We start from the raw sequence: 14131 nt of genomic DNA on the forward strand, positions 1-14131 counted from the left end.
TAACATCCATCCTACAGCCACTAGATATGTGTATAAAACTGACTTTCAAAGATGCACTTGAACAGGGATATATGCTATGTATGGCCAATGAAAACCGCAAGTTCATACTGAGTGGTAAAATCAAGTGGACAGATTTGTCCCAGATTTGTGGGTGGGTGAAATGTGCATTGAATTCCACTTGCCTACCACTGGTGGAAAACTCATTAAAAAAATATGTTGTCACAAATTCATTGGATGAAACCAAGGACAATGATCTATGGGAAGATTGCTTCGACAACAATAATTCTATGATGTTTCTGCCTGAATTCTCACTCCTACTCCACAGGTTATGTATACCTTGATACAAACAGTTACAACACAGTTGTAAGTTTGAAGCAGTTCATCTACTTTGTTTATCTCTTCGTTTATTGTCCTTGGTATCGATGTACTGGCTGAAAAAATAGAGGGTGGATGTGCAGTACTATCTACTGTAAATGATGTAACCAACAGGTGCACAGTAGCATTTCACAGTCTTTTACTTTCACTTTACACAACTTCCAATAATACACAGTTATATATGCACTATTGTTTGTTGTTGTTGTTGTTGTTGTTGTTATCAGTCCTGAGACTGGTTTGATGCAGCTCTCCATGCTACTCTATCCAGTACAAGCTTCTTCGTCTCCCAGTACTTACTGCAGCCTACATCCTTTTAAATCTGCTTAGTGTATTCATCTCTTGGTCTCCCTCTACAATTTTACCCTCCACACTGCCATCCAATGCTAAATTTGTGATCCCTTGATGCCTCAGAAATATGTCCTACCAACTGGTCCCTTCTTCTTGTCAAGTAATGCCACAAACTCCTATTCTCCCCAATCCTATTCAATACCTCCACATTAGTAATTTGATCTACCCATCTAATCTTCAGCATTCTTCTGTAGCACCACATTTCAAAAGCTTCTATTCTCTTCTTGTCCAAACTATTTATCGTCCATGTTTCACTTCCATACATGGCTACACTCCATACAAATACACTTAAATCTATACTCGATGTTAACACAATACTCTTCTTCAGAAACGCTTTCCTTGCCATTGTCAGTCTACATTTTATATACTCTCTACTTTGACCATCATCAGTTATTTTGCTCCACAAATAGCAAAACTCCTTTACTACTTTAAGTGTCTCATTTCCTAATCTAATTCCGTCAGCATCACCCGACTTAATTCGACTACATTCCATTATCCTTGTTTTGCTTTTGTTGATGTTCATCTTATATCCTCCTTTCAAGACACTGTCCATTCCGTTCAGCTGCTCTTCCAGGTCCTTTGCTGTATCTGACAGAATTACAATGTCATCGACGAACCTCAAAGTTTTTATTTCTTCTTCATGGATTTTAATACCTACTCCGAATTTTTCTTTTGTTTCCTTTACTGCTTGCTCAATATACAGATTGAATAACATTGGGGAGAGGCTACAACCCTGTCTCACTCCCTTCCCAACCAGTGCTTCCCTTTCATGCCCCTTGACTCTTATAACTGCCATCTGGTTTCTGTACAAATTGTAAATAGCCTTTTACTCCCTGTGTTTCACCCCTGCCACCTTTAGAATTTGAAAGAGAGTATTCCAGTCAACATTGTCAAAGGCTTTCTCTAAGTTTACAAATGCTAGAAACGTAGGTTTACCTTTCCTTAGTCTTTCTTCTAAGATAAGTCGTAAGGTCAGTATTGCCTCACGTGTTCCAACATTTCTATGGAATCCAAACCGATCTTCCCCGAGGTTGGCTACTACAAGTTTTTCCATACGTGTGTAAAGAATTCATTTAAGTATTATGCAGCTGTGACTTATTAAACTGATAGTTCAGTAATTTTCACATCTGTCAACACCTGCTTTCTTTGGGATTGGAATTATTGTATTCTTCTTGAAGTCTGAGGGTATTTCGCCTGTCTCATACATCTTGCTCACCATATGGTAGAGTTTAGTCATGACTGGCTCTCCCAGGGCCGTCAGTAGTTCTAATGGAATGTTGTCTACTCCCGGGCCTTGTTTCGACTCAGTGCTCTGTCAAACTCTTCGCGCAGTGTCATATTTCCCATTTCATCTTCATCTACATCCTCTTCCATTTCCATAATATTGTCCTCAAGTACATCGCCCTTGTATAGACCCTCTACATACTCCTTCCACCTTTCTGCTTTCCCTTCTTTGCTTAGAACTGGGTTTCTATCTGAGCTCTTGATATTCATACAACTGGTTCTCTTTTCACCAAAGATCTCTTTAATTTTCCTGTAGGCAATATCTATCTTACCCCTAGTGAGATAAGCCTCTACATCCTTACATTTGGCCTCTAGCCGTCCCTGCTTAGCCATTTTGCACTCCCTGTCGATCTCATTTTTGAGACGTTTGTATTCCTTTTTGCCTGCCTCATTTACTGCATTTTTATATTTTCTCCTTTCAACAATTAAATTCAATATTTCTTCTGTTACCCAAGGATTTCTACTAGCCCTCATCTTTTTACATACTTGATCGTCTGCTGGCTTTACTACTTTATCCCTCAGAGCTACCCATTCTTCTTCTACTGTATTTCTTTCCCCCATTCCTGTCAATCGTTTCCTTATGCTCTCCCTAATACTCTGTACAGCCTCTGGTTTAGTCAGTTTATCCAGGTCCCATCTCCTTAAATTCCCACCTTTTTGCAGTTTCTTCAGTTTTAATCTACAGTTCAGAACCAATAGATTGTGGTCAGAGTCCACATCTGCCCCTGGGAATGTCTTACAATTTAAAACCTGGTTTCTAAATCTCTGTCTTACTATTATATAATCTATCTGATACCTTCTACTATCTCCAGGATTCTTCCATGTATACAACCTTCTTTTATGATTCTTGAACCGAGTGTTAGCTATGATTAAGTTATGCTCTGTGCAAAATTCTACCAGACGGCTTTCTCTTTCATTTCTTACCACCAGTCCATATTCACATACTATGTTGCCTTCTCTCCCTTTTCCTACTCTTGAATTCCAGTCACCCATGACTATTAAATTTTCATCTCCCTTCACTACCTGAATAATTTCTTTTATTTCATCATACATTTCATCAATTTCTTCATCATCTGCAGAGCTAGTTGGCATATAAACTTGTACTACTGTAGTAGGCGTGGGCTTTGTGTCTATCTTGGCCACAATAATGCATTCACTATGCTGTTTGTAGTAGCTTACCCACACTCCTATTTTTTTTATTCATTATTAAACCTACTCCTGCATTACCCCTATTTGATTTTGTATTTATAACCCTGTATTCACCTGACCAAAAGTCTTGTTCCTCCTGCCACCGAACTTCACTAATTCCCCCTATATCTAACTTTAACCTATCCATTTCCCTTTTTAAATTTTCTAACCTATCTGCCCAATTAAGGGATCTGACATTCCACGCTCCGATCCGTAGAATGCCAGTTTTTTTTCTCCTGATAACGACGTCCTCTTGAGTAGTCCCTGCCCGGAGATCCAAATGGGGGACTATTTTACCTCCTGAATATTTTACCCAGGAGGACACCATCATCATTTAACCATACAGTAAAGCTGCATGCCCTCGGGAAAAATTACGGCCGTAGTTTCCCCTTGCTTTCAGCTGTTCGCAGTACCAGCACAGCAAGACCGTTTTGGTTAGTGTTACAAGGCCAGATCAGTCAATCATCCAGACTGTTACCCCTGCAACTACTGACAAGGCTGCTGCCCCTCTTCAGGAACCACACGTTTGTCTGGCATCTCAACAGACACCCCTCTGTTGTGGTTGCACCTACGGTACGGCCACCTGTATCGCTGAGGCACGCAAGCCTCCCCACCAGCAGCAAGGTCCATGGTTCATGAGGGGGGACATTATTGTTTAACTTTCGATAAGCCTCATTAATAGTTTTCAGATGAACATCCACATACTGCTACAATAGTTTACTGTTGAACATCTATGAGCAGTGAAACCTAACCACAAATTTCACAGTTCTTGATGAATAGAGAGGTACGTATGGAGCAGACACTGTCACTGTTTTAACACACATACCCCATGACCAAAATTAGGGCCCTTATATATCATCACAATAATAGGTGCTGAAACTACACATTGTTTGAAGTTTAATTTACAGAAATTACAATTAAAACTTAACTCATTAAATTAACTGAATACATTGAAAAATTGAATCTTTTTAACAGTTTCTTCTACTAAAAGGGTTAAGCCAAATTATTTGTTTAAGTGATGAAATTAACAAATATGGTTATGTAAACAATACTTTTGACAAAACTGTTAGTTACTTTGAAATTAATGAAGGGCACATTTTGTTAACATGTTTTTAAGTAGAGTCAAATAGATACTTTAAGTACTAGTATTTTGTCTTCCAAATGTTTATAATTAGTATAGAATTCATATCTGTTTATTCATCAACAATAGAATTAAAGCTACGAAACAATTACTGATTTCACCCTATAGTAACAGTATTAACTAGGAATAGTCAAAATAAATTGGAAAATCACTCAGATACATAAAACTAAGCACAAAATTAGATCTGGTATTATATTCTTTAAAACTCAGGGCCAACCTTTCTCTTATATGAAAGTGCAGATTATAGTCAGATATGTTAATGATAATCAGTTAAAATTGAAAAAAAATGAATTTAAAGGAGGCAGATGGCAAAACAAGAGGGGAAGTAAAAATATCCCAGCTTGCTTCATCGCAGGTTCTGCCAGAATGTGGGCAATATACAGCCATTAACTCTCTCATCAATCCCAGAGATTAATAATATTGCTCAAAATAGATCGATTTTAGCTTTGAAATAAACTGCTTTTATTTTTCAGAGAAGCACAGCATAAGCGAATGGTGGCCACATACAAATAACTCATTAAATAAAATCAGCATCTATCAGCAGTGCAAAATTTCGAATTACCTTCTGCAGACACAGCATTTACACCCATGCGCTATATAATAAACTACATGTCCCACTACACAAGAATAACATTTGTGGCATACACAGCACTCATAACTTTACTAACTCCAGACAAAACCAAAATGAAAATACCTAACCACATGTCCAGATGTAAGATGCCAGACAAAGACAATTAACTCTGTCCTGCACACTTATTTGAAGGTTCGGTAACATGACCACTCATCAGTTCATTGCAGGTACTTTCACCCTGATCATCATTCATAATTTTCATAATAATTTCATATAAATACTTATGATAAAACATTTATAAATCTTTGAAGACATTTTCAACCTCTTAACTCACATATTAATTATTTCAACAATTTTAAACACATCTCAAATATATAAATTGCCACATCTGTCACTCTAACCAGAGCACTAACTTGACCTATTTTATAATTCACAACTACAATGAGATACACAATGAAAGTTATTGGAATATTGAAGAAGAAAACTTTTGCTGATAAGATCATTTGCGTCTCTGCGGAGGATTCCATAGTTACAGCAGTATTTACATAAATAGACTAAATTGTTTATAACATTTTTTTATATTTGTTTAATTAGAAAAATACTCTATTCATTATATTTCAGGCATTATCCTCTTTCATCTGGTATGTCACAAGTGTGACTTTCATGATGGGTTCAGTTGTTACAATGTATTGTAAACAATAATGATAATAATGTTAATGCAATGGTAGTAATGTTAATAACTTTCTAACTATTGAAGCATCAGACAGAATTATATTCAATGAGCTTGTCCCATATCTGCTGGTCCAAAACTGTCATTGGTTTTCCCTTTCATTCTTGTAATGAATTTTACGTATTTTCATTTAAATTATGTTAGCGACAATATATCCTGTGACCATGCTTCTGGAATACACTCCTCTTTCTGTCTAGGAAAACCCAACTGATAGCTGGGTCTTGTGGCTTGCTAGCTGCCTTAACTTGCACTCAGCTTGCCTTTCACAGTCCATGTGACAGCTGGCCGCCCCAACAAATTTTTACGCCAGCTCACTGTCTACCTGTCAGATTCAGTCAGTCTCACAGAAGTTGAACCACCAGCTTGTAGCGTTATGGTGATGAAAAAAACGTAAATTAAAACGTAAATTAAAGCCAATATTTCTTTTTTTTCCTCCCTTAAAATTAGTGTGCATGGATTACTCAGTGGTGTGGATTATTCACGTATATATCGTTGTAACTGTGCTTTCTTCACAGCTAGGCATGGACCACTAGCACATAATATCTATACAACTTGGATGCTCACTGCAGACTGACCCACATCTATAGTTACAAACTGACTACATGTTGTTGACATTTTGAGTCCAACCACAGACTGACTGAATCATTGTATAATGCACCTATTTATAGATGCAAATAATATTACAAATCACAGTTTCTTATTACATTTTGTGTATTAACATAAAAATCTGGACAATTAAAAGAAGCAATCAAGAAAAAAGCAATGAACTGGATTAGAAAATGACAAAATTATAGGTACTGTTTTATAAAGATGATTTTTTATGTACATAGGAATTCCCAGAGTTCACCAAAAGTTTTAAGAAAGTGAAATTCTTACAGACTGAGTAATTAACAAACTTGAATTCATTTTATGAAAGTAGGTATTTTTGTAATTAGAAAAATCAGTGCTACAAAACTATGTCACTGAATTTGGGAAATAACCACAAGTTAAAATTGGAACATTCTGAAAAGGAAAATATTTCGAATATGAATAACTTTTGAAATATGATATTTTTGTAAAAAGTAAAATGTTTGTTGTGAAGTGGAGAATGAAGCTTTCAAAGGAGCTAACTCCATTTAGAAACAAACAACTAGTTGCTCACAGAATACTCCACATTTTTGCAGTTGTATGTATAGTTGAACTTTAATGTTTCCATAAAGAGAATTTTTCCTGATGAATTATTTATATTATTGTTGTCAGTAATTAAAAAAACTACACAACAATGAATAACAAAGTTTTGATAATTGAGTACCTAGTATTTTAATTAATTATTTCGCCTGTACTATGGAAATGTGTGTTTGTGTGTGTGTGTGTGTGTGAGAGAGAGAGAGAGAGAGGGGGGGGGGGGAGAGAGAGAGAGAGAGAGAGAGAGAGAACATATGTATTTAAGAAGTAAAACTGTTGCAACTAAAAATCCTCCTTTCATATATCTCAAACATGAATACAATATTATAGCAAGGAAAGAAGAGAGTTGAAAATAAAAAGGAAGGTGTGATATTACAAGAATAATTTGACAGAGCTCTGAATGACTATAGTTAAACAAGTTGCCTGATTCAGACAAGGCTCCTCATAATTACTGAGATACTTGGGAGAGCCAGTCATGACAAAACTGTTCCATCTGTTGTGCAAGATATACGAGACAGATGACATACTGTCAGACATCAAGAAGAATGTACCTATTCTAATTCTAAAGACGGTAGGTGTTGAGAGGTGTGAATATTGCAGAACTATAAGTTTAACAAAACTCACTGGCAAAAATTATTTAGAGAAGAATGAAAAAAATTGGTAGAAGCTGATCTTGTGGAAGGTAAGTTTGATCCTGGAGAAATGTATCAATGTGCAGGGTAACACTGACCCTATGACTTATCTTAGGAGTCAGGTTAAAGAAAGGCAAATCTACATTTGCAGCATTTATAAATTTAGAGAGAGCTTTTGAAAATGATAACACTTGTTGAAATTCTGAAGGTAGCAGGGGTAAAATACAAGGAATGAAAGGTTATTTACAGCATGTGCAGAAACCAGACTGCAGTTGTAAAGAGTTGGAGTACATGAGAGGAACTCATTGGTCAAGAAGGGAGTGAGATGTGATCATAGCCTATCCCTGATATTACTCAATATTTACACTGAGCAAGCATTAACAGAAACCAACGTGAAATTTGAAAAGGGAATCAATATTCAGAACAAAGAAATGAAAACTTTGAGGCTTGTTGATGACATTGCAATTCTGTCAGAAACAACAAAAGAGCAGCTGAATGAAATGGATAACACATTGCAAAGAGGCTATAAGATAATAATCAACAGGAGTAAATCAGGAGTAATAGTACATGTTGAATTAAATTAGGTGATTATGAGGGAATTAGATTAGGAAATGAGACACTGAAAGTAATGGAAGAGATTTACAAAGTTTTGCGATTTTCACAAAATGATAGTCAAAGTAGAGAGTATGTGTAATGCAGAATGGCAATAGTAAGAAAAGCATATCTGAAAAAGGGGAATTTGTCACCATAAAATATAAATATCAATATTAACAAGTACTTTTCTGAAGGTATATGTTTGGAATATACCATTGAGCAGGTGTGAAATATCGATGATAAACAATTCAGACCAGAACAGAATAGAAGCTTACGAAAAGTGGTGTTACAGAATAATGCTGCAGATTAGATAAGGAGGTACTGAATTGAATCAGTTCATCAGTTTGATAATGGAGAGATGTGTGGGGATGAGGGTGTGTGTAAAAAATTGTACTGGATAGGTTTGTATGAGATAGACTAGCAGAGAGCTGCGCACCAGTCTTTGGACTAAAGAGCAGGCACCACCACCACCACCACCACCACAACAACAATAACAACAATAAAGTTAAATGATTTGTGTGTGTGTGTGTGTGTGATGCTTTTCACTTAACCCCATAAAAATGCTTATTTCTTGTTTCACAGATTCAAAGAATCAGGGCCCTTTTTCTGCGGTCAGTTATGCGACAAGATATGGCATGGTTTGACACAACTAATGCAGCATCGTTTGCCAGTCGAATAACAGGGTGAGTATGAAGGAAAATTTGCAGCAGAAATAATAATTTCTTATGCAATTTGACATTAACATAAATACACAGGGCTTGTATTATTTATTAAATACACTAAATATTAACTTATTGCAGGGACTTGGATAAGATTCAGGATGGAACTGGTGAGAAACTTGGCATGTTCGTTTACTTACTGATGTCCTTTGTTGCCTCAGTTGTGATGTCATTCTTACATGGCTGGAAATTGACTCTTGTGATTTTCAGCTGTGCTCCAATAATTGTTATTGCTACATCTGTTGTTGCAAAGGTAAAATATGGTACAGCATCACAATAATTTGATAATAACTTTGAATTGAGCACCTGAATTTATACCATTTTTCTGTTCATTTCACACTCTAATTTCATAAAGTTATTATTAAAGCAGTATGTTTTCCTTTTATTTTTTGTATGTTTCTGAAAACAAATCTTTGAGAACATGATTCAGTGAGAAAATATGCTCTAATTCATGTCACTCTTTGAGCATAGGATAAGTTCTGGATGAAGCAGTCTATGAAAATGTTTATGCAGAGCTTAGAAAATCACTTATGGGAGAAAGACATTCATACATGGGTGTGTATTGCCCACCATTTGGTCTCATCATACATGATATGGATTGCATCTGAATACGTTTGGGTAGAGATTACTTCAATAGTTAATTGCCACAAGCGTGCAGTCCTAACTAATTGATATCCAAGGTGTTTACAGATGTTTTTAGGGTAAGATCATCTGAAAGACAGAGCTGCAGAATGAACACAGGTACAACTGAAATAGCTACTAGCAAAATAAAATATTGCAGCCTGGACAAAGCCCACAGATACAAAAAACCTGCATTTATTTTCTTTCATCAAACTATAAGCCCCATTGTAGCAAAAATGAGCTTTTTATATACATCCATGAAAACAAAAGCCTAGGTGGAATGTCAGCAGACATATTGTGTATAACACATCATCACATGGAAATCACTGAAATTGAACAAATTCTTCTTGATGTGTACAAGCTAATATCAGTAAGTTATGAAACAGAATTTCTGGGCAGCACTGTATAGTACTATTGATAGATACTTGAAAGAATCAAAAGTTCATCTCTCTTGGAACTAATTTTCATCTTATGTTGACAAGAATTAAAAAGATAGGACAGCTCACTTGGACACCAGGATGAGAGGGACCCACCTATAGCAAAGACGAGCATAGACCCTCACTACAGTACTACATATTTCACCCCCTAGCCAGAAATTCTGTCTAATAATTTATTCATTTAGTCAACTGATTTTCCTTTAATACAGTTAAACAACTTTCTGAGATATTCTCTCATTCTGTCTGTTTGTTGTATGCAATTCTTGCCTGTCATATTTTACTTCATTTAGCAGTGCGTTTATTTCTTCTGTTGTATGTTTTATTGCAGATTTTTAAAATTAAGAATTTTAATTTCTACAATTGTATTTTGACAATGGATGTTATTGTCATACAAGTTATAAAATTTTCAAAATATTGGAGTTGACTTTTCATGTTGAAAATTATACCAAAGAATTTCAATTTAATCTAAAATATCCAAACAAATAATATTTTTCCCTAAATATTCAAATAGAAACCTAACTTTTCAATAAATCAGTCTGTTCCTTAAGAGTACTTAATTCTGATTGCACAAATAATTTGATAACCCTGTTCTCCCCCACAAAAACTGTTAGCGCAACACAAAGCTTTTTGTTTGTATTAGCAAATTATAAACCATTTTCCTTCATAAAATATAAAATACATAATTTTTCAGTGAAATAATGACTGTAAGTTATTACAGATTTACAAAATGTTACACCATATATTTTAACAATGAAAATAATCAATCTTTGACAACATACTGCAATTGCATAGATAAAAAATTTACTCACCAAGTGACAGCAGGAAAACACACATATATATAAAAAAAGGGGGGGGGGGAGGGTTACATATGCAAGCTTTCAGAGTGAGTGCCCTCTTCTTCTGACAGAAGGGTTGAAGGGGAAGGAAGAGGGGTGAAGGAAAAGGACCGGAGAGGTTTAGGAAAAGGGGTGGAGTTTTGAAAAGACACCCAGGGGAGACTTACTGAATAGGATGAAAAGGAAAGACTTATTTTAGGAGTCTACACCAGACAAGATTTGAAAACCTGAGAGGTTAAAGGTGGAAGATGGGGCAATATGCAAGATAGAGATTACTGCTGAAACATCATGCACAGGTTAAGAAGAGTAAAAACCAAGTGCATTGTGTGTAATAGAGTTGAGAAGGGGATGGCAAAAAAATAGACTGGTCAGTAAATGAAAGATGTAGAAAACTAAGAGGGAGTGAAGAAAGGAGTTGTTACTGTGAAGAAATGCTGAGATGGAAGAAATTAATGTAAATTACGACCAGGTGGATGGCGAGAACCAAGGACATATTGTAGCACTAGTTCCCACCAGCGGAGTTCCGAGTAACTGGTGACTGGGGGAAGAAGCCGGATGGCACATGTGGTGAAACAGGCACCAAGGTCACAACTGTTATGTTGTAGAGCATGCTCTGCAACAGGGTATTGTATGTTGCCAGTATACATCCTCTGTTATGTCCATTCATCCAAATTGATAACGTGGTGGTAGCCATGCCTGTGTAAACAGGCGAACAGTATTTATGTAACAGCTGGTATATGACATGTGTCATTTCACAGGTGGCTCTCCTTTTGATAGTATATCTTTTTCTGGTTACAAGGCTGTTATAGATGGTGGTAGGAGGGTGCATAGGGCAAGTCTTGCAGTGGGGTCGATTGCAAGGGTAGGAGCCATAGGGTAGGGTGATGGGTGCAGAAGGAGCATGGGGTCAACAAGGATATTGGAAGGGTGGCAAAAAGCTATTCTAGGTAAAATCTCAGACAGAATGGGCCTTATTTCAGGTCTTTTATTAGGAAGTAGCTTGTTGAAGTAGCTGATTAATACATTCAAGACCAGGGTAATAATGAGTGACAAGTGGTGTCCTCTGAAAGCTGTCATGCATAAAATCCCTTTTTTTATATATATGTTCTCCTGCTGCTGCTTGGTGAGTAGATTTTTTTTATCAATCCAATTGCATTATATTGTAAAAAAATTGATTGTTTTTGTTGTTATATTAGCCCGTTTGGTCATCGTTTCTTCTTATGTGTATTTTGTGAAATAATTTGGGTGAAGGTCACTGTTAAAGCAGGCTCGACATGGTAAATGGATGTCTCTATAGGCCCCTGGCTCAGCAGCTGTTGTTGCTGAACACCTGACGGATAATTTGGAAAATATTTCGAGTAGATTTCCCCACCATGTTATAGTTCTGGGTGGAGATTTTAATTTGCCGGATATAGACTGGGAGACTCAAACGTTCATAATGGGTGGCAGGGACAAAGAATCCAGTGAAATTTTTTAAAGTGCTTTATCTGAAAACTACCTTGAGCAGGTAAACAGAGAACTGACTCATGGCGATAACATATTCTGGTGACAGACAGCCCTGAACTATTTGAAACAGTTAACGCAGAACAGGGAATCAGAGATCATAAAGCAGCGGTTACTGCATCGATGATTTCAGCCGTAAATAGAAATATTAAAAAAGGTAGGAAGATTTTTCTGTTTAGTAAAAGTGACAAAAACCAGATTTCAGAGTACCTGACGGCTCAACACAAAAGTTTTGTCTCAAGTACAGATAGTGTTTAGGATCAGTGGACAAAGTTCAAAAACATCGTACAATATGCGTTAGATGAGTATGTGCCAAGCAAGATCATAAGAGATGGAAAAGAGCCACTGTGGTACAACAACCAAGTGAGAAAACTGCTGCAGAAGCAAAGGGAACTTCCCAGCAAACATAAACATAGCCAAAGCCTTGCAGACAAACAAAAATTACGCGAAGCGAAATGTAGTGTGAGGAGGGCTATGCGAGAGGTGTTCAATGAATTCGAAAGTAAAGTTCTATGTACTGACTTGGCAGAAAATCCTAAGAAATTTTGGTCTTATGTCAAAGCAGTAGGTGGATCAAAACAAAATGCCCAGACAATCTGTGACCAAAATGGTACTGAAAAAGAAGATGACAGACTAAAGGCCGAAATACTAAATGTCTTTTTCCAAATCTGTTTCACAGAGGAAGACTGCACTGTAGTTCCTTCTCTAGATTGTTGCACAGATGACAAAATGGTAGATATCGAAATAGACGACAGAGGGATAGAGAAACAATTAAAATCACTCCAAAGAGGAAAGGCCACTGGACCTGATGGGATACCAGTTAGATTTTACGCAGAGCACCCAAAGGAACTTGCCCCCTACTTGCAGCGGTGTACCGTAGGTCTCTAGAAGAGTGTAGTGTTCCAAAGGATTGGAAAAGGGCACAGTTCATCCCCTTTTTCAAGAAGGGATGTCGAACAGATGTGCAGAACTATAGACCTATATCTCTAACGTCGATCAGTTGTAGAATTTTGGAACACGTATTATGTTCGAGTATAATTACTTTTCTGGAGACTAGAAATCTACTCTGAAGGAATCAGCATGGGTTTCAAAAAAGATGGTCGTGTGAAACCCAGCTCGCGCTATTCGTCCACGAGACTCAGAGGGCCATAGACATGGGTTCCCAGGTGGATGCCGTGTTTCTTGACTTCCGCAAGGTGTTCGATACAGTTCCCAACAGTCGTTTAATGAACAAAGTAAGAGCATATGGACTATCAGACCAATTGTGTGATTGGATTGAAGAGTTCCTAGATAACAGAGCGCAGCATGTCATTCTCAATGGAGAGAAGTCTTCCGAAGTAAGAGTGATTTCAGGTGTGCCGCAGGGGAGTGTCATAGGACTGTTGCTATTCACAATATACATAAATGACCTTGTGGATGACATCGGAAGTTCACTGAGGCTTTCTGCAGATGATGCTGTGGTGTATCAAGAGGTTGTAACAATGGAAAAATGTTCTGAAATGCAGGAGGATCTGCAGCAAATTGACGCATGGTGCAGGGAATGACAACTCAATCTCAATGTAGAAAAGTGTAATGTGCTGCGAATACATAGAAAGATAGATCCCTTATCATTTAGCTACAAAATAGCAGGTCAGCAACTGGAAGCAGTTAATTCCATAAATTATCTGGGAGTATGCATTAGGAGTGATTTAAAATGGAATGATCATATAAAGTTGATCGTCGGTAAAGTAGATGCCAGACTGAGATTCATTGGAAGAATCCTAAGGAAATGCAATCTGAAAACAAAGGAAGTAGGTTACAGTACACTCGTTTGGCCACTGCTTGAATGCTGCTCAGCAGTGTGGGATCTGTACCAGATATGGTTGATAGAAGAGATAGAGAAGATCGAACAGAGAGCAGCGCGCTTCATTACAGGATCATTTAGTAATCGCAGGAGAGACGCTCAGTAGCTCAGTACGGGCTTTTGTTAAAGTTTCGAGAACATACCT

General features: G+C 37.0%; 1 protein-coding gene across 4 annotated transcripts in view; it reads left to right on the forward strand.

The window, feature by feature from the left end:
- The window catches only part of LOC126199000 (multidrug resistance protein homolog 49-like), a 368814-nt gene that overhangs the window by 195623 nt on the left and 159060 nt on the right, over nt 1-14131 (forward strand). For all 4 annotated transcript variants that reach the window (XM_049935679.1, XM_049935676.1, XM_049935680.1 and 1 more), the window contains exons 6-7: nt 8610-8710; nt 8828-8999. In XM_049935679.1, coding sequence (XP_049791636.1) covers nt 8610-8710; nt 8828-8999 — 273 coding nt within the window. The remainder of the gene's footprint in view (nt 1-8609; nt 8711-8827; nt 9000-14131) is intronic.

This window comes from Schistocerca nitens, chromosome 8 (assembly GCF_023898315.1).
Source record: "Schistocerca nitens isolate TAMUIC-IGC-003100 chromosome 8, iqSchNite1.1, whole genome shotgun sequence".
Lineage (NCBI taxonomy): Eukaryota > Metazoa > Arthropoda > Insecta > Orthoptera > Acrididae > Schistocerca > Schistocerca nitens.